The sequence below is a fragment of the Mytilus edulis genome, chromosome 10 (genome assembly GCF_963676685.1).
Source record: "Mytilus edulis chromosome 10, xbMytEdul2.2, whole genome shotgun sequence".
Taxonomy (NCBI): domain Eukaryota; kingdom Metazoa; phylum Mollusca; class Bivalvia; order Mytilida; family Mytilidae; genus Mytilus; species Mytilus edulis.
Window position 1 is genome coordinate 30,315,193 of NC_092353.1, and position 26,419 is coordinate 30,341,611.

The following is a 26,419-nucleotide window of genomic DNA, read 5'->3' on the forward strand; positions in this document are numbered from 1 at the left end:
ACAAGTTGGTTCTGTCGCACATGATGTATTGCCATTTTACATATGCCTGAGGGTAAATACTGACAACCTTAAGACAAGGGATCATACTAAACGAGCAAAATAAAGACATTTCCACGTTAAGTTAACAGATGTATTGAAAATGGAGGGCATACGGATATCATTTTCTGTTATTTTTCTTATTTCTGTATGGACTGTATTAACTGATCTCAGCAATGCTCATCAAGGGTGAGTAGAGTCTCTTCAGTTGCTACCAAGGCAATTGTACCAATATGTAATGCTGTCAAATAATTTAAAAAGTGAAAAAAAGGTTGACCAAAGCTACTATTAATTGATAAACTCAAAGGACTTAACGGATCGAGATTGTAAAAGCCATAGACAGATGTCAACTCGATAACTCATATACACAAAATAAGGATTATGTGATTTGATTGCCAATGAGAAAACTATAGGCCGCACTGTGTGACATTCAACAATGAGAAGGAAACAAAATCATCTTAATTAATTTGGTTTAAACATCATACAAATTCGAACCTATCACCATTACTTGCACCGTTACAGCCGGGGAGCGAACCCGGGATCGCTCTTCCGATTCCTGTTCATAGCCTCTTCAATGTCCAAATGACAGCCATACAATTGGGTTGAAAAAATGAAATTGTATGGATTTAAGTCATAGACCTATCATATGAATTAAACACAATGAAACGGAAAACAAACACGAAAACGAATTCAGTAATTTGAAGATGAGTCGCTAACGGTTTCATGGTTCCAGCGATTGAGTTCTTCAACAAATTTATTTTACCATATGATATAGCTTGTTGAATGTGATGGTATTCTTAAATCTATTGTACCAATGGTTTTTGCTTTAATTTGATTAAAATGATAGTTTCAACTTATCGATTCGAAAGAGGTAAACCGTAAAGCTTATACTAGTATATCTTCCTGGAAAATGTTCAATCCATCTTAAGTAAATATGTATTTTAAAACTTAAATTTACAATATTCAGTATTTTATTTATTTGCGTCTCACATTACATTCAAATAAATATACAAAACAACAATAAAAGGTACATTTTTATACACGAATACATTGAATTAAACACTGTAGTACTGATTGTCGCCGAAGTGTGACCCATAAGGAGTAATTTCATTAGAGCTACAACAATCGCTAATAATTCACACCCAATATACTCTTAAAATAGGTTCACTGTGTCTTTTTAAACAACATGACGACAACTAGACTATTATTAACATGTTATTTGATACATCTCCTGAAAATGTCTCAAGATTTTTTCATTTACTTGTAATATACTGATGAATAACATGTTTAAAGATGTGTTCTCGTTCCATCATTGAAGTACATTTACCTTAAACATGTGTATATACTATATATTATAAAGGAGCATTTACCAAATGAAAGTTAGTAATAGATTTAACCGGTCTGTAGATTGTATTGTGATTGATATCCTCTTTTTGGTGATTACGGAATAAATAATGTTTAAATCTGGTTTGTTCTGACGCATGAACACATGATTCCATGTTCTTAGACACGATTGGTAAAAATTAAATTAACTTCTGTTTCTTTAGCTTTTTGTATGAATAAAAAAATTGTGTAGAGTGCATCTACACTTTAGTAGACTACTTGAAAATTAAATTAACACTTTACAAATATCGTGCGTCCGAAAGGCTTTACTGGATTTACATTCTTCAGGACTGACACCCAACCAAAAACATTAGAAAGTCAGGACTGCGTTAATACGTTGGAATGTTTGAAGCTGTATGGCTCCTTTGGAAATAAATAGATTAGCCGAATCAAGCATTTGTATAGTAAGACTATACAAATCCTTGGCCGAATTCATCTTCAATTAACTTTCGCGGCCTGAGGGAATTAAAACCTTAGTTTCTTAAAAAATTCTTTGTTTGTGAACGAGGAGTTTGAAGAAAGTATATGGTATAAGTCATGCCAGTACCGAAGTGCTGACTACTGAGTTGAATTGAGAGGTTATCCTTAAAACAAAATTTGTAATGACAATGTAATTGCATCATGGGTTCATAGTCAGTGGATACAATCATTTTAAAACACTATATTCGAAATTTTGCGTTTTGGGGAGTTTCTAACAAGAGCTAAGTTTTGCAAATCTTATTCTAAAACCTTAGATTTTATAAAATCATATTTGCCATAGCTTTTATAAAAAAAAACTGATAAGATATCTACAAAAATGTATGAACGTTTCCTTGAACTTTTTTGTTTAGATAAACATGTAAATCATAAAAATGTATACCATGAAACATATGTACTGACAACTAACGGACATGTAACAAGAAATCCCCATCTACGTACAATGTGTATTACATAAGTAATAATGACGCTTGGTTAATTTAGTAGGACTATGCATAATTCATGAGACAATTGTAGCTTTGGTCTTTTGTTTATTTCTGTAAATATGTTGTAGGGAGGTCAAATAATCATGTTTTTGGGGGAATATTTCATTTTCTTCTTTTTTAGGTCACTTAAGAATAAATTAGAGTTAACATTTACTAGTTTTGATAATTTATTTATATATTCAAGGTGTTTTAAACCCTAATGGATAAATGTACATTTTATTCTTTCTAATGGGATTGTATTGTTATTGCTACTTTTTTTTTATATAATTTCTGCTGTTTAAGCTTTTGCAAAATTATGCCAACATTTTTGCTATGGATCCAGTTTAAACTGGCTTCCAAATCAACACGATGAAAATAAAATATATGTATACAAATTATCATTACATTTTGTGCCCATGTATGTATTATACAAAACCCTGACTTTCCCTACAATGGCTTTGTTAAACATGACAAAACACAAATGACAACAAAGAGTTTCTTGGTTCTTATGCAAAAAACCTATTTATCATCAGATGACTAGGAAATATTCCCTAATAAACATATTAGTACTACATTTTGCATATCTTGTATACATATTTCAGAAGAACGTGACATCAACTAAACATATTTTTGTTTTCCTATTACATGATCTTACTTCTTATTTTCATCATGTATTAATCATTAAAAAAATATGGGAATTTACGTCAATTGAATCAAAGTAAAAAGAATGTGATCAAAGGTGATTTATCACTAGTCCGGTCAAGAAAAGTTACACATTGTATTACAAACGTGTTGGGGCCCAAGCATATCTGTTTAAACTACTAGAAATGACTTTAGAATCACAGATAGTTATTTATTACTAGAAAAAAATCGAATCGCAGAAAGGGGATACGTATGTGTGTAGTATAAGATTTAAAAATGACTGTGCATCCAGATCTCCTCCGTTTGGGGTTGATGCGAGTTTGACTTTAAATTTTCTAACTCGGTTTGTTAATTTTTCTTTAGGATTTCGAATACAACACGTATTTGACTAACAGCGGTATATTACCTTCATATGTGACCTATTTTGAACTCTATAATGTAAACATTAATATCGATTGGTCATAAAAAACAGGAACTGTATGTTGAAATAAACCCCCAGGCAAAACTGATATTAACCAAAATGTTTCTTATAACATTCTTATTGCTTTAGTCCTTCCTAATAGTGCATGTTAGAATTATTGGTTTTGGTTCCAATTTTAGAAATTTTTAACAAAGGGAGGCAACTTTTAAATGGGACAGACTGTATGTTTCCTACAAAAACAAACCTTATCGAAGAGGCATGTTTTACTAAGCGTTAGAAATAAATATGTTTCATCCCGTAACTATCTATTTTGAAATCCACTTGTTGGGTACACAAACGAAACAAAAATTATTTACATATCATAATTGATGATGGCATTGTCATAAGCTTGCGTAGTCAGCTGTCTATCTAGTTGTTTCCCTGTTCAAAATAATCTAAAAGTGAACAGCAAAGGTCAGTAATATAATAACTAGACTATTAGTAGAAAATAAGTCAGGAAAACATAATACCTTGATAACGCTTACTTAGATACGGTATATCCTTATTTCAAAAGAAGTATACAGTTCAGTGTCTGTGTCAAGTCAGGAGCCTGTAATTCTGTGGTTGTCGCTTGTAATTATCCGCCTTATTTGTTTTCAGCTTGTTCTGTTTGTCTATATAAGTTCTTACTATATGAATCTTGGTGTTGTTTAAAGCCGTACATTATCCGATTTAGAATTCAATTTCTGACGTTCTCTTCCAGTGATCTCCGGTGGGTAGTTGTTTCATTGGCAATTATATCAAATCTCCTTATTTTTACATTTAGGAACCACAAAGGTCATGTTTATTTATAAAGACGTTCGTATTAAAAATATAATATTTTTCTCATAACTAGGTGGTTTTTTTAAATGGTTGCATTGGTAAAGGAATAACAAACTCTATATTTGTTTAGGGACCAGTTGAAGGACGCCTCCGGGTGCGGGAATTTCTCGCTACATTGAAGACCTGTTGGTGACCTTCTGCTGTTGTTTTTTTCTATGGTCGGGTTGTTGTCTCTTTGGCACATTCCCCATTTCCATTCTCAATTTTATCTCTGTTACAACAACAACTTACAAAAGATAATTTATAACATAAAGATTCGTACAAGCCTAATATATTTTATCTTTTTTTGTTATATTTTTATGAATCCCGTGTATAGTAGGAAAGGGGTTAATAAAAAGACAATCAATCCGACTTTTACTAATCGTTTTCGTAATAATCGCTAGATGAATACGTTTTATAATATTATCAATCACTAACCACCTTCAATCAAGTAACATAAGGTGGCAATAATAAACGTATTGTCTTTATTCGGACCGTTTCTCTGATCAAACAGCTATATATAATGCATGTTTTTATGTCTATTATTTGTGTCGGCGGTGCAGGTGTAGTCAATGTTTTAGTACTAATGTTGTCATTAAAAAACAATTCATCCTTTGTAAACAATATCCATCAAATATATCATTAGCCCAAAATGACAATTTTGGGTGGAATACCATTTGCATACAAGAATTAAATTAATGACTTAATCATTATACGACTTTAAATATATATTTAGTTCATGATCTATTTAATTTAACTAGAACTCTGTAAAATAAAGTTTACTTTGGCCGTTTACGACTGTTTTTAGGACTTTTTTTGTTGGGTTTTTTTACGCGTTTCTCTGTCTTGTTTTCCACACATTTGGTTTCGATCATTACTGGTGAAGGTTTTTAAAAAGAAATACTTTTCTTGTGACGTATTACTTATTATACATCATATTATAACGTTATCATATCTCACGAAAGCAATACCGGAAAAGATCTCATATCGGATAACCCTGACCAATTCCGAACATCACTGTTAAAATGATGTCGAATACTGAACCGGTCATATTTGAAGAAAAATAACATTTGATTCAGAAGTGAAAAATGTATTAAGTTCATGATATATTTAATTTACTAGAACTAAAATACAGTTTACTTTGGCCGATTACGACTGTTCTTTTTGGATTTTTTTTCAGTTTTGATACGCGTTACTCTGTCTTGTTTTCCACACATTTTGTCTCGAACATTACTGGTGAAGGTTTTTAAAAATTACTTTTCTTGTGCCGCTTTCTTATTATACATCACATTATAACGTTATCATATCTCTGGAAAGCAATATCGATATAGAAAAGATCTCAAATCGGATAGCCCTGACAAATTCCGAACCTCACTATTAAAGTAATGTCGAATACTGAACTGGTCATATTTGAAGCCAAATAATATTTGATTCATAAGTGAATGAATATAAAAAACGGTAACTACGGTTTAAAAAAGTGAATATCTTTGACTTCAACATGATAATAAGGCATTATGATGTGAAACAAGCATTAGTTGAAGGACATAATGTTTACATTTCAAGTTAATAGCCCTAAAGCTGAAACTAAACAAGGATCTTCTTATCATAAAAAGATTATAGTGCATATTTTGGAATTTAATAGTTTTTTGTTTACATTTTAGTTTATTGATGTGATATTTTACCGAAATTTTCGGCATATTATTAATTAATTAATTATTATGCCACTATTATTTATGAGACTAAGTAATCTGCCTAAAGCAATGAAATCATAGAAAGTGCATTATAAGACGTACACATTATAAATAGCACATTCAAAGAAGTGTTTCTATTTTCCCAGAATATATATAATGAAGAAGAAAAAATTGTGAGAAGGAGAGGTTTAAATGATACTTAAAATCTTTTTGAGGTAAATGTATATTTTTGTTTGACATTTCCGCTGCAAATAAAATCCTTACTGTTATAAACAGATGTCATTCGGTGTAAATTTTAACAAAATCCTGCAAAAAATGCAAATCATTGTACCAAAGTTGTCAATTATAGAAGGTTAAACGTCAATTACAGGATCAAATAAATAAGTAAAAATACTAAATAAACAGAAATAAAAATAAACAAATGTATGTAACAGCTGAAAATGTAATTTGCGCCACTATACCAATATGTCAAATGTACACAAATTCTATTAGAGGAATAGTATGATACACGGTAGATGTGTCTCAGTTATTTATTGATTTCTTTTGCCAATAATTTTTTTCAACGTCTTCATTCATTTGAATTATTGTCAAAAAAGCTTTAACTGACAAAATGAATGTTTTTAAACAAATATAATAGATATCTATCCTGTATGTGAAAATAAATCATTTTAATTAATATCTTATCGAAAGAGACACAATGACAGTTCAGGACAATGAACATCAGTCTTGGCAAAAATATGATTTCCGACGGGAAGGCCATAAACTCTCGTTTATTCCTGGTACACACCACCAAACTGTCAGTTACGTCTCCTGTTCATTAATGAATAAACAATTACAATATCATCTATTTCATTGGATTTGTTGTACAAAATATCGAGTTCTGTTCCATTCCAATGTGCACGATTTAAGTACACCGTAATAAACTGTATGCACTTAGTTGTTTTAGAAATGAAGATAAAAAAAACAGGTATTGGGTACCAGTCACTGAGACAGCCATTGAACGACTCCATAAAAGGTTGATTTTTGTTCAATGCAAAAAGCTTGTCCTTAATGCTTTTTCTTTTAGACGTTCCATTTTTTCCAGTTCTGGAGTATTGAGTTGGGACTCTCTCTGTCCTATACCTCTCTCTAGCTTGTTGTGATCTACTCTAAGCTTTTACATCCAGTTTGTGTAGTAATCAGATCTGAATTTACTTACACAACTTCTGACCTGACCTCAGCAATTAGATGCGTTAAGTTTTGTCAACAGAGTCTAGCTTTGAAGTAAAAAGTGTTATTTTTGAATCTATAAACAGTTTAAAGTTCGACAATAGCTTCTAAAGTCGCCATATTATACCTAAGAAGTCTCGATGTAAACAGTCACTATTCTCACATCTCAAGTTGATTATGTAATCATGTAATATTAATTTCCACAACATTCTGAATTAAAGAAGAAGTATGTTTAAGTTGTTTACTATTTACATTGTTTTTCCCCGACCTTTTCCTAGTGGATACACTACTTTTTCGTTTAGCTAATACATTTTGTGGGTGCCGCCATGATAGGGACAGATACCTGTTCCCTGCTACATTCCGTATGTGCTCTTCTCATGCCAAGGATCGCCGGCTGAAATAGACGTTGGTTAGTGTTCGTTTATTATTTTGTAAATAGATCTTTTGGTTTTCTCTTCTATATTTTTCCATTTTTGTCATGTCGTGCCTTTTTATAGTTCGGTATATAGCATGATTTTTGTTCATTGTTAAAGGTCGTAAAATTATCTATATTTGCTAGCACCTGCGTCTTTCGGTCTCAGTGTGGATAGTTGTTTCATTGGCAATCACTCCAAACTTTCTTATTCTTATATTAAATACAATGTAAACAGATGTAAAAATATGTGAATATACAATGTATTTAGTAAATAGTGTCAAAGATCCGCTTTCAAAATCAGCTTCTCCAAATTACAAAATAAATATATGACACAAGACGAATTAAATAAACCGAACATACATCTTCTCTGTGAGTATTTTTACTAGTTAAAAGTAAATACTGTTTAATCAGTCAGAAAAAACGCCAACGTACAAATAAAAAAATCTTCACAATCTTAAAAAAGAGCTTTTGTTACAGTTAGTTTCGATACAAAAGTTTACCAATTCAGTGAAAAAAGGAACATTCAAAATATTCAGACTTTTAATAACACTCAAGCATACATGTACAACATGGCGTATTACATCACCTTCACGCGTCAGAATGACGAAACCACCAGATACATCACATAATAATTACATGTACGCAATACATATATCACAAAATAACATGTTTGAATAAGCTTTGCATAGAATAAAGCATTAGTTTTTGTTTTCAGTCTAAAATAGATAACATTATCTACCAGCTGAAAAAAAAAAATAAACATTTTTTGTGACTATTTATAAATGATTCAAGAGATGGTAATACGTCATAATTTGGACAAGAAATGTACGAAAGTCAAATGATTTGTCAAAAGATAAGGTGAATTAAGCGCTTGTCGTTTGTTGCTGTTTATCATATTTTGTTTATTGTTTCGTACATTATGTTCGGGTGTTGTACTGTTGTACCACTGTCCCTCGTTGGTGAGGCTTTAGCGTCAGCAAACTTGTCCAACCCCACCACACTATGTATGTGTCTGTCTCAAGTCAGGATCCAGTGGTTGTCGTTTGTTGATTTTTATCATATGCTTTTTGTTTATTGATTTGTAGTTTGTTCTGGTGTTGTACTGTTGTACTACTGTGCCAATGTCTAACCTCGCCATCTTATGTTTGTGTCTGTCGTCTGAAATGAGGAGCGTGTTATTTAGTGGTTGACGTCTGTTGCTGTATATCAGGTTTTCTCGTTGTTAGTTTAATTTGTACATAAATCAGACCGTTATTTTTCTCGTTTGAATTGTTTTGCTTTATCATTTCGGGACCTTTTATAGCTTGCTATGCAATATGGATTTTGCTTATTGTTGACCTATATAGTTGCTAGCTTATATATACATGTATATACACACCATTTGGTATGTGGGAAGACAGACCATGCAAGGGCTTTATAGCCAGACAAGGTCGTTAAAAACTTCCATCGTCGTTTGAGAAAGGTTGACTCATCGAAAATCAGATCGCATATTCCAGTCTTTTTGATAAACTTTGTTTTCCACTAATTTACAGTCCTGGTATTGTAGTCCTATCATGTAATGTTGTCATTTTAATGTTATATTTAACATTTACCATAAAAGCGAGAGGTTTGGCATGCCACATAACCAGATTAAACTCACCATTTTATTTTATTAAAATGTCCTTTACCAAGTCAGGAAAATGGCCATTGTTATATTATAGTTCGTTTCTGTGTGTGTTACATTTTAATGTTGTGTTTCTGTTGTGTCGTGGTTCTCCTCTTATATTTGATGTGTTTCCCTCAGTTTTAGTTTGTAACCCGTTTTTTCTCAATCGATTTATGAATTTCGAACAGCGGTATACTACTGTTGCCTTTATTTATAGCGGATACATTTTTATGTATAAATAGCTATTAACGAGACAAACAATTTCTATAGTGAGTCATTTCAGTAATTAATTCCGGGGTTGTTCTTTCTTCTATCCATCAATGTAATGGAATACTTTTATTGTTAACACTTTGTTCATTGTCTAATGTATAATAGTTTTATTCTTCTGTTAATGATATTTATTAATTTTAGGACTCCACTTGTATTTATTCATTTATTCCCATTTCACTGCAAAGTTTGGGTTTTATTAAATAGTGAATTGTTTAAAATGATAAGGATTTCTATCTTCATGCATATTTGGCCTATGCATAACGTTTTGAAGCCTTGTATCTATGATGAGTATTAAGAAAATCAATGATTATTGTACATTTCGGAAAAAATGACATTTAACTGTTGAAAACTGCAGAATGTAGCCTAGAAACACAAACTCAGTATGTTTTTCTCCCTGATAATTGTAAATGTTGAACATTAGTATGGACAAAAATGGTATTTCCTGTCCCATTCTCCGTTAAATAATCCAGACTACGGTGTGAGCAAAATTAACTAATTTCTAAATGTGTAGATCTTACTACTATAATTATCTGTCTTTCAGATGGTCAATGAAATACAAAACAAAACTATATTTCGCTCGCTTCAATAAATCAATTAAAGGAACTATTTGAAATTCTGTTTTCAATAACAAACTATTTAATCTTTCGTTCATCGTCGTGCAAACGGTGCATCATAGCTTCGTTTCAATGTTTATAAAGAACAGATCAAGTGTAATTCATGTGCCAATATAATAAATCATTAGAAAAAAGTAGTACTACTTTATCCTATGGTCAATACATCTCAAAGAAAAATAATATATATGTTAAAGGCTGCATTTCTTTCTAACCAAAATTTTGTAAACGTTGTTTCGCGTTTGTCGTTGTTTTCTAAACGATACAAAAGTAGAAATAAATACATCGTTTGATAAGTCTTTACTGACCCTGTTTGCACTTTCAATAATGCATGCACATGTTGTTGGTAAACAAACTTTTTACAAACGTAGAAACAAATACTTCGTTTAAACAGGTTGAAGTAAGAAACAAACGACAAACTGCAGACGCAGTTTTATCGTTTGCATAGTTTGTTAAAGTTTATGTAAACTTTGCAAACTTATGTTTGAAAGAAATGACCAAAACATGTGCGCGCTTAGTCGTTTGCATCATTTGTGTTAGAAAGAAATGCACCCTTATTTAACAGATTTGCTCACTCGTGCAAACGTCGCGCAACATGGATGCCTTGATGACGTTTTCTCGTTAATTTAAACGGTACTACTTGGTAACACAAAAGTCAGTGTACATGCTTTCTTTTTAGAATTAAAAAGGACAATTGTAATAACTGCTTATCTTTTGATCTTGTATAAAACCCATAAACAAATCGATAAATATAACGAGAAAAAAAACTTTTGGGAAGGAATCACAATCAACTATGCGGTATGGGCTTTGCTCATTGTTGAAGGCCGTACGGTAACCTATAGTTGTTAATGTCTGTGTCATTTTGGTCTCTTGTGGACAGTTGTCTCACTGGCAATCATACGACATCTTTCTTTTTTATATTTACATTAGTAATTTTAAATTTTGTAATGCGGTTCTTGAAAGTAGGTATTCTTATTAAAAAAAAAATATAAGATGTGAAGTAGTATAATAATTCGTTTGTTTAAGAAAACACCGATAGAATAATTAAAGAAAACGAATCGTTAAAAGGCTCGTTGGTTACGTGTAATCGCTATTTATCATAATTTTCAACTGTATATTACCGATTAAACATCTCATTTTATCTTCATTTTGCATAAAGAATAAGTACTTAATAAATACTTGAGTGATTAACTTGTGTCAAATTGTATAAAAAAGATGTATTTTCACAGTTAACGGGATTCGTTTGACAGATTCATGTCGTCAATGACTCACTCTGATCATCCGGGGCTATCATGTGATGTTCTCTTATAAGAACAAAAAATGGGAGAATCGAAAAGAAATTAAAAAAAAATCAAAGAAACACTGGACACTTTTAATTTGAAAAATAGAGGCAACAGTAGTATACCGCTGTTCGAAACTCATAAATCGATAGAAAAAAACAAATCCGGGTTAAAAACCAAAACCGAGGGAAACGCACTAAATACAAGAGAACAACGACATAACATTAAAATGTAACACACACAGAAACTAACTAAACATTAGACAAAATCCGATGAGAATAATAAATATAACATCAAAACTAAATACATGAATTTGGGATAGAAAAGTACCGTGACACGTCTTATAGTAATGTGAATCCACAATCAAATATAAGAGGAAGCAAATGACACAACAGAAACACAACGTTAAAATGTAACACACACAGAAACGAACTCTAATATAACAAAGGCCATATTCCTGACTTGGTACAGGACAAAAACACTCATTTAGAAATCCGTCGCCGCTTCTCCTTAGAGCTACAGTGTCATGTATATAACCAAAATGTGCAGAATTACATTGGATTCAATAAATTCATTGCTTTTCTGCTGTAATTATTAAATATATATTTTGCAATTCGATTTAGAAAAACATGGAATTTCCAATATTCGATGAGACAGGGCAATGATGTCATTACTGATGTTTCTGAATTGACCATGCAAATTTCAATATCCGAATCACCCATTGTTTGAAACTCAACTTTACTAAAAAGGGAGAATGTTTACCCTAAAGCTTATAAGATCTCAATAGGTCTTTATTCGAGACGATACATGATATTACATATATTCCTTCTTATGGAATTTATTGATTTTTTACTCAATATTTTGAAAGCTAGACCAAAACATAAATATCAAATAGTCTGAAAAATCACATCTAAAGTTTGTAAAATTACTAAAATATCAAGCAACTCCTTGAGTCCCCTCAATTGCAGTTTGAACACATTATTTTTATCTTTATCTATCTTGACAACTATTATGAATAGACAGAAACTTTGTGTCTTTCAAAAACCATCAACAATATAGAAATGAGGAGATTTGATAGGATTGATAATAAGATAAATATCCATCAGAGTAAACAATACAAGGTTTCGGTTTAAAAAAGGTTTCATTCAACACAAATGGTCTTTTTCGTTGTATACATTTTATGCAAAAATACTTTGTGAGCGATACAGTTCACGTTTAACCTCGAGTAAAGATTCATAATGGGTTTCGTAATATGAATGAAAAAAGATCACCCAAAAATATGTTAGGATATATTTAGGTTTTGAACCCGGAATGTAGACAGAATTGCATAAATTCGTCCTATTTACTTTTTCAGTCAAATGATCGTAACCAAGCAGTCAATGGTTCAAGTACCAGAAAATAAAGATGAGAACAAATGCATGGCATTGTTACGAAGGACCGTAATTCGTAAAGAACTATTGACATACCCATGTTTCCATCCAGTCCCAGGTGTCGTTCCAGTTGTCGCACATCAAACGTAAGATTTCTATATTTATTCATTTATTCACCCTTTTTTAAACGAAATAGCAGATATAGGGTATATATATAAGTAAGCAAAACATTAACAAAAGACACACAAAGACATTAAGGGAAATCGCAATTTACCAAAAATACATGTCATTTCGGACTTATTCCGAGAAAAAGGACATGTCCCCCAACAAATGAATACAAATTATTGGTCTCTTTGCAGTTATGACATTTTTTCAATTCACCTTTATCCAGTTAAAATGTTTCGATTTTTTGGATTATACTTACAAAGGTCTTCCATAAAGGCAACAGTAGTATACTGATGTTCAAAAGTCATAAATCGATTGAGAGAAAACAAATCCGGGTTACAAACTTAAACCGGAGGAAACACATCAACTATAAGAGAAAAACAACAAAATAACAGAAACACTGATTTGAAACAAAAAAACAAACGACAATGTAACATACATAGAAACGAACTTTTAGATAACAACTGCATTTAAAACACAGAGTTGTTGAAGGATAAGATTTTTGACATCATCCAATCAGCTATTGTTTTAGAAACAATATTCAACATAGGCTGACCTTTGACCAATATTGGTCTACTTTTACAAATTGTGACATGGATAGAGAGTTGTCTTATTGGCATGCATTCTATACATCTTCTTATTATTATACACACGATAATCTACCAGTTTTAAAAACTTTTTTTTCATTTATATCAGATCAATGGGATTGGTATGTAGAGGATACACTAACAGTCCTTCCACACAGTATATACGTTTACCTACATGTTGTCCAGGCTCCCAACCTGATGAAAATGGTCAATGTGTACGACGTGAGTATAAAGTACATTGATTTTGGTGGGAGGTTATTGTAAGCTCTGGTTTCGTTTGTTTAAACGGTTGTAGAATTATTTTGTCTTGAAATCTTCGGCTTTAAACGTATGAAAGTAAGAAGAAAATAAGTTACAAGTTGATAGTTTACAAAAATCATACAACTAGTTTATTGGGAAAGTTTTAACTAAGAGCAATTTATCTGTTTATAAATAGACGGGCTCTTAAAGAATGCATCATATATCGATCAAACAACTGTAATTTTTGCATTAACTGCAAGTTCAGAGCGTATCATTCTTTTAATAGCCAAACGATATGGTGTGGTGTGGTTTTAATTCAAGTTTTTGCACTTTTGTATTACGTGCGATTTATATTGTCAAAATATTGTATAATTTCGCTAATTTCTCAAGTAAAGTAAAAACTACGAATGTTCTGTTAATTTCAAACAAATTATGATTTGAATTTAGAAATTGGAAGCAGTTTTAGAATAAGTCGTTCACCTTTATCTTTCAAAGACTAGTTATATTGTCTTCTTCTTCAGGAAACGATGTAACGATGCCAGAAACTAACCAAATCCAACACCAAGACCAACCACATGGGCCAAAACGTCTTGAAGATCTGGAAGAATATCCAGCATCATATGAAAAGAAACGTCAACAAACAATGAACAAAGTTCTCTCACAGCCAAAACACTGGGCACCACATCCAATGATAATGAGACGCATTGACGCCATCTTAAAACAACGTCAGCATTTCCTCCGTCAAATGCAGAAGGATAGAACAAATCCAACACAAAAATCCCTGACCCCAGCTTCATTGATGAATGGCTTATTCCCTGAAGGTCCACACCGACATCTAGGTCCCCAAGAGCCGAAGTCCGTTCCCGAAATCCCACGACAATCTGAGCAAGCCGTCAACGATCATCAACATCAGAAACCTATGCATCATCATCACAATCATCAAATGCACCATGATATGGCGCATGCCTTCCATTCTTCCCTCCATAAACATAATATCCCACATGAACATGATAAGCAAGGTAACCCACGAATGCATGAGAACCAACTAAAATCTAATAATGCCTTTGTTAATCAACAAAATATGCAAATGGCGGCCAAAAATCAAATGCAGATGACACGGCAGCAACAGCTTTTCCAGCTTCAACAACAACGACAACGTGCAATGGATATGCGTCAACGAATGCTTCATCACAGACGTATGCTGCAACAGGCTCAAGCACAAAGACATCAACAAATGATGATGCAGAAAATACAAAACGCTGCTCAGCAAGGCCACCGTCAAATGCCAGTTATACCAACACAACAACAACAGCCAAGACATGACCAGAGACAAACAATACAACCCTTTGTTATCCGTCGTCAGTTCGTTAGTAATAATAAACAATTTCCAAATGTCCCACAGATGCGCGCGTCTGTTATGATGTCTATAAGTCCACATGCAATTCAACATTTCTTCCAACAGACATCTGTCCGTAGTTTCCCTAAAGTTCCTACTCATCATAGGACCAGGTTCCCTGTTCAACTTCCAAGGATACCAGTAGAAACACCTCCAGTTAGCATCAGACCAGGACCAAATTCTCCATTCAGTAAGTTGAACTTTTTGTACGTCAATAGTTCAAGATTCTCTTCTGATCAAATAATGATGATACTTTTTTGTCGAATTTCAATAAGTTATATTTCTAACATCTGCATAGAGTAAGTTTCTCTATTTCTGTTTGTTAGAAGTACATTGGAATTGCCACCACCACAGAGCTAAGCCGGAAGTAGATACAGCTTTTAGTAAGTTTTGCTGCTTTTGACTTGACCTTGCATTGGAGCTTGCGTTTTTTTTTAATTTTATTTGCAATTCTGCAAAGGTACTCGGTCATTTACATCTAAAAACATTAAACGCCGCAAACACAGTGAACAATTTAATTAGTTTAGTTAGGATTGTAGTATATTAAAACTGGGTTTTAGTTCATTTGCGCATTTAACTTAACAAGTAATAAAACTAACATTAGAGAACAGTATAGAACATAGTAATCTTCTAAACATTTTAACAATTTAGCTTTTAGAGAATTTACTACGTATTTTAAACTATCGATTTTATCATAATTTCAAATAAGTTTTGACGGTATCGTCAGTCAGTGTTTAACTCAGAGGGTTACAGCCAGTAAGTTATAAAGCAAGACGGAATTTGATTAATACAGAATTTAAACAATATATAATCAAGATTTTCATCAAAACCTGTTTTACATGTATCATAAAATCAATTAATATAACGCTATATATTACATGCCTGTTGAAAAGTTTAAACAATGGTAATTTATTGTAACAGATTGTACAGGTTCAAATATTTTGTAACTAGGATACTCAAGACCAAAATGAAAGAGTATAATAGTTAGTTACCTATTTACTTTTGATAGAATGTTTGGATTGATCAAGATTATGTTTTTTTAGTTTATTTCTTTAGATTAATACTCAAAATTTGCCAAACCACAATTGAACAGCAAATTTTACCCTACTATTTATTTTAAAACCCAAGTGTGAAATAAATCTATTGGGAAATTGGTCCTACCCTTATTACAATTAACCCCTTTGTATTATCGTTTCAGTATTTAAAGCGATTAAAAACGCATTCTTCATACATTTGCACTTTTTCCTGTTGTAATTGTGAATGCTTCGTGTGTTTTTTTTATTTAACTGCTTTTAAATGCTTTATTGTTTTCTTATTTATAACTTTTCAAATACATTTTTTGAATTTTTTATTTATCGTTTAATTGAATATTAATGTTTGATTGAATGTACAAAAAAATTATTTCATTCATACTCAGACCAAAAACAAATTAATAAATCCTATGGTTATGTTCTTCAAAGTAGTTCGCTTCGGACCAAGGACGGAAATTTTCAACTGGAACTAAAACAGAGATTATGTAGAATATGAACAAACCTTTTTCCTTGCAACATGCTACATTAAAGCTCATCAATGATTTGCAAATTTTTGGTTTTTAATCCTCTTCAACTTTGTATTTAATTTTCCCTCCTAATTTGTTTGATTCGATCGTCACTGATGAGTCACATGCTAAATATACACGCGATTGTCATACAAAATTATAAGACCAGTATCAGATTTTTTTTTCCACTTGCAGAGAAAATATCATTCTTCGTACCAGAGCCAACAGATTTGTCTTTCGACCAATTTGGAACATAAATGATATTTTTTAACCCTGGACATCCAAACGGACGCACCTTTTTATTCTTAAATTTTATCAGTATTATCAGTATCATAATTTTTCAATATACGATAAAATGTTAATGCACTGAAATTATTTCAAACGAACACTATTTAATACTTTCATCTATTAACAAATTGTCTGGTCGTCTATCCCGACATACACTGTCTAGTTGTTAATGTCCTTCACTACTAATTGTCTTTTGCATGATAACTAAAAGAGTTAATGTCATTTTTTAATTATTTTTAATAACGATGATTAAAGATAGGGGCGAACTAAGTGTAAAAAATATATTGGAATGGTGTGACCATTTCTCTAATATAATACTGTTCTGATAAATTTGCTTTTATATAGTAATTTACAATAAAGTTATTTTTTATCAATAATTGGAGCATATTGGTACAATCTAACTGAAAATATCAACTGTTTAGGTAATACCATTTTGTTGACAGGCTTACATTGTTCAGCAGAACGTTACTTTCAGTATACTGTTAATGTTACACTTTTTTGTTGACAGGCGTACATCCTCCACCAGAATGTTTCTCTCAGTACATGACGGTTGTGAAAAAATGCTTCCAGGAGGCTAACATACAGATTCCCCTTGACCATAATATGTTCAATGTAAATTATAATTACGACGGCGTTTGTCAGTAAGTACGATATATATATCATATGAGGAGACAGTAATAATATTTTATCAAAAACCTGTGTTGCATATCTTTATGGATATCCCCTAGCATATCCTCGTAATCTATCATAATCCAGGTAACCAGTAGTTTATACTTGCATGACATGCCTTTGTTATCGGTAGTTTTTATTCTAGCGATAAACACCTGCTAGAGGCAACACATCTGAATTGTTCGCCATTTTTCGTATCAACTTTCAAAAGTATATTCGAACACTAAATTAGTTGTAATGTAATAAACTGGATTACTCCTTTATATATTAAGCGAAATATTTTAAGGGTCATTGACTGTCCGTTATTAACAGATGTCCGTTTAAAGGCGGCATTCCTTAGACAAGATTTGACCCTTCGCACAACACATGATTCTATAGCATGTACAGCTATTCTTTAATATTTTTGTTGATTGTGCTTTCACTTTCATTGATAACATCCCCCAGTATTCTGGAAAAGAAACATACCTTCTGCTCCTGCCAATAACACTTACATATCTCATTTAGTTGTGTTTTATAGCGATTAATCTCGTTATTTCACAGCTTGTGACATACTCTCAACACAATTCTGAAGTTCAACAAAATTGAAGACAAAGAACGACTGAATTTTCACGCCACTAGTTTTACAGCTTCAATTATGAATATGTTGACACTAACAGTATTTCAGTTTCTCTACTAAGTTTTGAAAATTCGGCTCTGTCATAAATCCCGCACGTCAATCTGACGTCCAACACGGTTTTATCAAATACATAAATACTAATTTCTACTTTTAAATTGTGACACAGATGATGCTTGTAAAGCATAAAACGTTTACCCTGATAACACACATGATTTCTTTACGTTGAAGTTACACTACGTGTGTAGTTCGCGAGAATATTTTTATTTTCACTGCTATGTTTGACTGTTTAAACATGGTCTATTCATTTTTTAAATAGACTGTAAACCAGCTTTTAGTAACTTCAAGTACATTGTTTTAAAATATTTGAATAATTTCTGTAAAGGACATAGTTTTAGCAAACTAGAATTAATTTCCATAGCAACATATTTTAGCACTACTGAATTGACCTTCATCATCATTGATATAGTCATAATTATGAGTTAACTGTTTACAAAAGTTTCAATTTCTAGAAATACCCATGAATAGGCTACCTTAACTGCGTGCAATTTGGAAAACCTTTCAGATTATTTGGGTCCTCAATGCTTTTCAATATTTTAGTCAATTGACGTTTTAACTTATGTATTTCTCCAGTCACTGATGTAGACAAAACGCGCGTCAGACACAGTGTAAAGCATGATATCTATGATGAGTCTATTTACCAATTTTGACAGGGTGTCATATTTCTGTTTCAATTCACTTGTCTGTTATTTACATTGCTGTTTTCATACATAGCTACTTTTTGTGATTTATTTTTAGGAATCGTGAGATGATCATCGCATGCATATTCAACCATCTTGCTCCATGCAACTCACCCCAAGAACAACATCTGGTTAAAGCTACAATTGGGCATACTGTGGATGAGATGAATAGATTCTGTCAAATTGGACAAAGTATGTGATATCTAGATATTCTTTTGATGATCGTTTCTAGAATTTTGCATGCGTTCTCTTCTGATTATCTTTCTATAGTTTGTCTCTTTCTAACCAATTTAAGAAATTTGAACATGACCTCTTTTTTATTATTTTTTTAAATTGGTCGCTATCTAACCAATTTAAGAGATTGAAACATTGATAAACTGCTGTCAACTTCAATTTTACGCAGTGAAAACAGGTATATTAAGGAATAACATTATTTACTCGCGATTAAGTGCAGTTTAAACTACTTAGTATTCGTATTCCAATAATAAAACCATCTGTGACTATAAATCACAATAAATCCAATTATAAATGATAGTTTTATATATAATGTATTTATTACATAATGAATGTATTTAATAGCAAATAAACTAATATACGGAAAGTATCAAAAACCCAGAAGTCAGCACTTTTTTCACATTTACAATTTATAAAATGTTAATTTTTTTTTTATCTCCGGCATGGATTGCCTAAACCGAAAACCTATAAACGTATATTTTTTAAATCAAACAAAATAACATAAAGGAGATGTGGTAATATTTCCAATGAGACAACAACCCATCAAAGGCCGAAGGTCGATGATGTAAAACAAAAATACCATAGTGCACTGTACAACATACAAACAGTGTTGAATCCTTACCTAATCCTTACCTAATTCAAGATACAAGAATCAAAAGATGATGTGTAGTTTTTGGTGAATAAATATGAAAAATATTATGAGAACTTGATAGAATTTTTTTTTCAAAACCATTCTAGAAGTAATATAATAGAGGAAGGATCAATTTGTCTAATTTTGATTCTTGCACAACATCAATATCAGAAATTTGTTAAAACACTTAAATTTGAAACAACTGGCGTCAAACTGTTCTTACCTTTTCTTGACCTCACGTGTATTAAATTATAGTAACAATTCTAACTCAGGTACTTTTTATTTTAGTAAATGGAATAGAAGAAAGAATGGGTGGAAGAGATGATCGTATTCCAATGGATCCTGATCATTTAGAACAACCAATGGACAACCTTGGGCCAGTCCCAGAACCTGTTCAGGAAGTTCCCATTATACCAGAGGACCACCATGCTATTTCACTGGGACAGCATACTCTTAATCTTGATGCACATAAAGGTGAGTAAGGCGTCAGCGGTATTAACTTATTTTGCATTATTTGATATTCCATTTGTTTTCTTTAAATCACTTTACGACCATTTGCGTATGTGTTCTAAACTTTCTGGGGCATTAACTTAGTACGTTGAAAAAAAATTGTTTTGTGTATCTAGCAAAGCTTATCATCTTGTTCTGACCCACAAGTCTCTATTGACAATATCCCAGGAAAAATGAACACAGAAAATAAAAAAAGTTGTAAACGATATGTAGTGGAATTTGTTCTACAGCCAAATTAACGGTTAATCTCAGCGCGGTCACCACATTGACTATTGGTAATCAGTACAAAATGACTTTTGAAAAGCATGGTTGATAGTTTCGTCATTTAATACTTGTAAAAATTTTGAAAAGTAATCTAATTATGGATTTTAACTAACTGTGCGATTTTCGTGCCTTATTCATAATTTTAATAATCATTTTTAGAGATGCTTAACTTTTTAACGATAGGAAAGATTGAAATTTCAGAATACAACATGATATTTGAAAGTTACATACTATAACGTACTTTTTTTTTATTTCATTCAAATATTTTTTGTAGAACAACAAGCACAGATTGATGAATATCAAGGATCTCTTCCTGAAGCACCTGTACCAGAGACGATAATAGAAAAACAGTCAGATGTTACTATTTCCGAACATAAAGACAGTCAAAATGTTATAGGAGGGGCCCATGCTCATATCCATGACGATGATAAGGACCATGAACATGATGTACACATGATGGAATTACAAGAAGAACAATATTACTTGCCGATACTGATAGGCACTGCTATAGGAGTGGCGGGAATCTTCGTTCTTCTTTTGGCCATCTTCTGTATCTGCTACAGAAGACGTCTACAAAAGAAGGTATATTTACAAAAAGAAACTGAAAAACCAAAACTTTTTGACGTTTATACAATTGGTGTTCCACCACCAGTGTACGAAGTCAACGGAATCCCTCCAATTTCTTACGAAGAGGCCAAAGGAGAAAAATTTACTGGAAGTCCAGCTTCAGTCAGACGTAACAATGCCGAAAACGAATATCAACAACCGGAAACAGGGAAGAAATCTGGTGTCGTAACAGACATTTGAATACGAGTACGAAAACATTTTTAACTTGATACAATTTTGCCCGCTACAAATGGGTCTTGTCAATAAGCTTGATATTTATAGGACATTTAGTGACAATAAAATAAATGATAATTATGTGCGCTTAATTGTGAATGTTATAAATAACATTATTTTCGAACATTGTGCTATTTATGATGAATGATGATATATAATATTGTTAGAAGTATGATTAATAAACTTACACAATAAAACACGTGTTTATCCATCACCATGCAAGTAATATCAAAACTATTGCAAATACTTAAAGGAGATTTGGCGTCCCTTGTAAGATTAACAAATTCCTTTATTTGTCTTTATATTTAAAAAAAAATGGTCTTATTATTAGAAAGAACTGCATTTATACATTGGCAATTAGACTCCCTGTTAAAACATCCTACGTTCGAGGTCAGCCTTAATTGCATATGTTGTCATTCTTTTTGAGTTCAGTCCTATTTTGTACAGAAATTAAAAAGAGTCAGAATAAAGATCTATCACAATATGTCCTTAATTTATTTTATTCAAAGCGCATATTCTAAGCAAAAGAAATGTTATTATGAAATAACCGTTTCACAAATGATATCGGATATGTTCTTTACGTCGTTATTACAATCCCCTTCCCTTTCATGAATGTTACCTACCGAATTAGACTATTTACCGTATTTGTTATAACATGAGCATCACGACGGATGCCACATGTGGAGCAGGATCGGCTTACCCTTCCGGAGCACCTGAGATCACTCCTAGTTTTTTATGTTGTGTCATGTGTACTATATATTGTTTGTCTGTTTGTCTTTTTCCTTTTTTAGCAATGTTTTTGCCAGTTTATTTCCGATTCATGAGTTTGACTGTCCCCTTGTACTTGTAGAAAAGGCATTGATTTAAGAAGTCTGCCTTTTAATTGGCCAAGAGGAATATTTACACTTCTCACTTTTGTAGAAAAGAGAGGAACTAACATTGAAAAGGGTAACTGGGAATGTTTCAAGAGTCAACAACACAACCAAAGAGTATAAAACAGCCCAAGGTCACCATGGGTCTCGTCACACCAAGAAAATCCCGTATCCGGAGGCGGGATCCTGCTAGTCCCTGGACAATTATGTATTTTAGTTCAAAGTCATGGACGCCACATTTAACGCTAAAATATGTCAATAAATAGAAATGAAAAAACACACAAGACTGATTAAGGTTAGCTGTTCCTGACTTGGGATAGGAACAAAAACGCAGAGGGGTTAAACATGCTTTGTAAGATATAAAATGTACACCTATGTCTCTAGCCAATGTGGAATAAGCAAACATACAGTTATACGCACAGCTAGTAAACTCAGTTTTGTAAGAAGTCCGATGTAGAAAAAGTAGCAGACGAAACTAAACAAATTGACAGTGGTCAACATTAGTTAACAACGGGTTACTAACATTTACAGACATGCCAGTTCAAGACTTCAATTGAATTGATCGAAAAATTATGTCTTTATGTTATGAAAATCAACCACAATCCCTTCCATTATGGGTTTATTGTCATGCCATCAAACATCATACGAAAAGAAATTGTATCATGTTAAAAACTGGCATACGAATAAATGTGAATATTTCAAAGATGCAAAGATCCAATGAGTTAATCAATATAAATAAAACAAAATGCCATCTTTAAGGACTTGAAAACAGTATCATTACTATATCTTATAACTTATGATTGTAAATCAGGCTGATTAAATGGGTTTTTTTTAAAGCTTAAACTGACATGTTTAATTTGTGCTTGTATAGAATATTACATTCAAAAATGGGGCGTTAAATACCTGAACGTATAAGATGTTCGTCTGATGATTTATATTTACACATATTGTCCTTGTACCGATGATAAAACCTAGTTAAAGTTTGTAATATTTAAAACCCTGGTGTAATAATTATTTCAATGATACAGAAATTCATTTCGTAAAAATACAATACGTTGTTATATACATTAGCGAATCGAATTACACTTCATACGAGTTTACCAAGGGAATATCACCATCTTAAAAAAGAACCTGAAAATTATCTATTTTTTTTCGAAATTTTAGTATCAAACTTCCCGTCAAAGATAAAAATATCAAGACAAGATCCCACAAAGGGCTTTTTGTATTTCACTAGAAAATTAGGAGTAATGTAATAGAAAAAAGGGGACGAGAGATACCAGAGGGACAGTAATAGTGTGTGCAAAATTTGAAAGTATGGATAGTATTGTATTGCAAAGTTGAATCAAATAGGATTGGAGATTTTGATTATCATCTGCGGAATCTTTAAGAATTCAAATTTGGTTAACCATTGGTTGACTCAAGGAGGTTATATGACCTCTTTGGTTCACTTTACCGCATCAAAAAACATTGATAGACTTTCTTCAAATGTATATACATATTGAAAGTAATACTATAAGTAAAATGATTATAAAGACTTCAAAACGAGCCTGCTATATATCGTCCATTATTATGAGCATTTTTGTTACTTTTATGTGGGCAATTAAAAGAAAGGCAAGTTTTCTTTATCTATTAATATGTCAATATCAAAGAAAGGTAGTACGTAAAAGAATGGTCAACGTTGATACAAATATCTGGTTAAATAAAGGAATAAATCATACCTTTGTAAAATAAAACACTCTTTTTTTCGATTTAAGCAAACAAATCTGTGAAACTGACATAATCAAGATGCTTGAATAAACTCATCATAGATACCAGGATTGAAATTTTGTATTTGCACCAGACGCGCGTTTCGTCTACAAAAGTGACACTGGAATAAAAAAAAAAAAAGGCCCAAATAATTTTGCTAAACAACATATGTTTTACGTTAGGAAGACGTGTCATACAAGTGAGAAGTTAAGATAGCTATAAAACCAGGTTAGGTTTACCATTTTCTTTATAAGAACATGCCAGTACCATGTCAGGAATATGACAGTTGGTATCCATTCATTTGATGTGTTTTTGAGTTTGCCATTTCTTAGGGACTTTTGGTTTAGAATTTTCCTCAGAGGTCGGTATTTTAGTAATTGTACCATTTCAACATACAATAAGTATTCCTATGGGAACTAATTGTGATGTCTTCGTGTTCCTTGATACAGAAGCTTCTAGCAAAGAATGGAAACGTAGCATTAGTTTTTATTTATGTTCCAACATATAGATAATGTGCTCACTAAATATTCCAAAGTGTTGTGGCTTTGTAAAACGCTACCATGTCATCGAACTTGAAATATAGGATATAAAAGATACAGTTAAGTCTGCCTAATATTTTGACTTTCTTGTAGAAATTGACAATGAGGGTCAGTTGAAAACAAAACTTAGCTAGAAAAGGGATTAGTTCACCTTCCCGAGTGTGATCTTTTCATTTCCATGTATAACATTCCAGTGGTGCCTTCATATGGACTATATATATCACCACATCTATACAGAGTTTTCGTTTCCTATGGTTATTTCTTTGATATAGTGTTGCTCTGAATGAATGCCTTGAACCAAAGGTTCCAAGTTGTGAAGTTGAAATCACGCCTACAACAGTTTTAGAATCGACATCTCGATTTTGGTTGACCGTTATTAAATATCTTTCTCACAGATAACCACTGATATTTCCATCCTGGTTTCTATGATAAGTTTCTTTATTTCCAACTGTCGTAATCTTTATTCCTTCCTCTGTCACTCGATTATGACCTTATCAAATGCGAATTATCATCGGATATGTACTTGTATGAGCAATAAGACGGGTGCCACATATGGAACAGGTACTGCTCACCTTTTCAAATCATCTGAGTTCACTTTCATTTTTTTTTTATAGGATTTATGTTTCTTAATATTTAGTTTAAACCAAAGAGGACAATATGTATAGCCAAGCTGGTGGACGAATGAGATTTTTGCGTGAGGGAGAAATATACCTGAATTTAAATGTTGTTAATTAGAAATAAAAAAATATATCACATTAGTCATAAAGAAAAATTCTTTCATAATTATGTATTTTCAGTTGTCAATGGCTATCATCAATGGGTTACTAGTACTTTTTAAATGAATAATTTCAGTACAGCATATCAATGCTTGGCTTATAACCTTATTGTATGTACATAACAATATTTTGCATTGTGGACTCCTTTACTGATATTGAGGACAACAACTTGTTATTTTTGTGAAACAAATGTGAACCTTGACATTATCTATCTATCACGGTTTGATTCGATTTACCTTGCTGGTTTAAAAATTAAATTATAACAGCTATTTTCGATTATTTAATTAATATGCAACGTTGAGGAATAATGTTGAACAAAGCGGTATAACTCAATAACTACCTTCTACGAATTATCAGCTTATATTTATCAAATTTATTAAACAATGCAATATAAACATAAAACATGGAATATTTTATCCATAGTATAAAATCAAACATATATATTTGAACGAAGACACATCTCAATATTATTGACAAAAGAATCACATCTTATTAAACCAGTATAACAAGCTTTTTCTTAAAGAATTGTGATAGATTGTTTGACAATATTTCATTTCATAATTACTCATGTTCTATATTTTATATAGTTTTTGTGGACTTATCTTTTCGTAATATAATTTTTTAATGTCGTGTTCACCGTTAGATCTCCGCCGATAAGATTGCAATGTCCCATTCCTATTTTCCTCCTCATTCAAAACACAAGTCTAACTTTCCGTTTTGTTTGAACTATACGAAGGTGCTATGCCACTTATGTGGGCTGGCTTTAAAAAAAAAGGACAAAGAATGCCACTTCATTTACAATAGTGAAATATTACAGCATCGGATTCAACTGTGATTGAAAAGGGATTTCCCAATGAACTAAATGTGTACAAACTATAAGCAAACAAAACTGAACAGGAAAACAACTAACAAAAGGAGAAATAATACGTACACAAACAGTATATTTTTATTTTTCATTTTTTAAATATTTTCGTAGAAATATGTCTTCTTACATCCACCGCTCTGGTATAAGCAGTAA

At 32.0% G+C, this 26,419-nt stretch overlaps 1 protein-coding gene across 2 annotated transcripts; it reads left to right on the top strand.

The window, feature by feature from the left end:
• Positions 1–21,665, top strand: LOC139490867 (uncharacterized). 2 transcript variants are annotated; one of them, XM_071277947.1, is made up of 9 exons: positions 1–225; positions 12,739–12,900; positions 13,616–13,728; positions 14,268–15,332; positions 15,469–15,525; positions 17,476–17,608; positions 19,048–19,181; positions 20,143–20,328; positions 20,903–21,665. In XM_071277947.1, exons 1-9 carry the CDS (start codon positions 140–142, stop codon positions 21,433–21,435), a joined length of 2,469 nt encoding a protein of 822 aa, XP_071134048.1. In that variant the 5' UTR covers positions 1–139; the 3' UTR covers positions 21,436–21,665. The 2 variants fall into 2 exon arrangements, with proteins under 2 accessions (XP_071134048.1, XP_071134049.1); XM_071277948.1 differs by lacking the exon at positions 15,469–15,525 and having other exon boundaries at positions 2–225.
• The last annotated feature ends 4,754 nt before the right edge of the window (positions 21,666–26,419 follow it).

Coding starts and splice junctions, on each gene's coding strand:
- LOC139490867 (XM_071277947.1), top strand. CDS start 140: ATGGAGGGCATACGGATATCATTTTCTGTTATTTTTCTTATTTCTGTA. Junction 13,729..14,267: donor AAATGGTCAATGTGTACGAC/GTGAGTATAAAG, acceptor CTTCTTCTTCAG/GAAACGATGTAACGATGCCA. Junction 20,329..20,902: donor TAATCTTGATGCACATAAAG/GTGAGTAAGGCG, acceptor TATTTTTTGTAG/AACAACAAGCACAGATTGAT.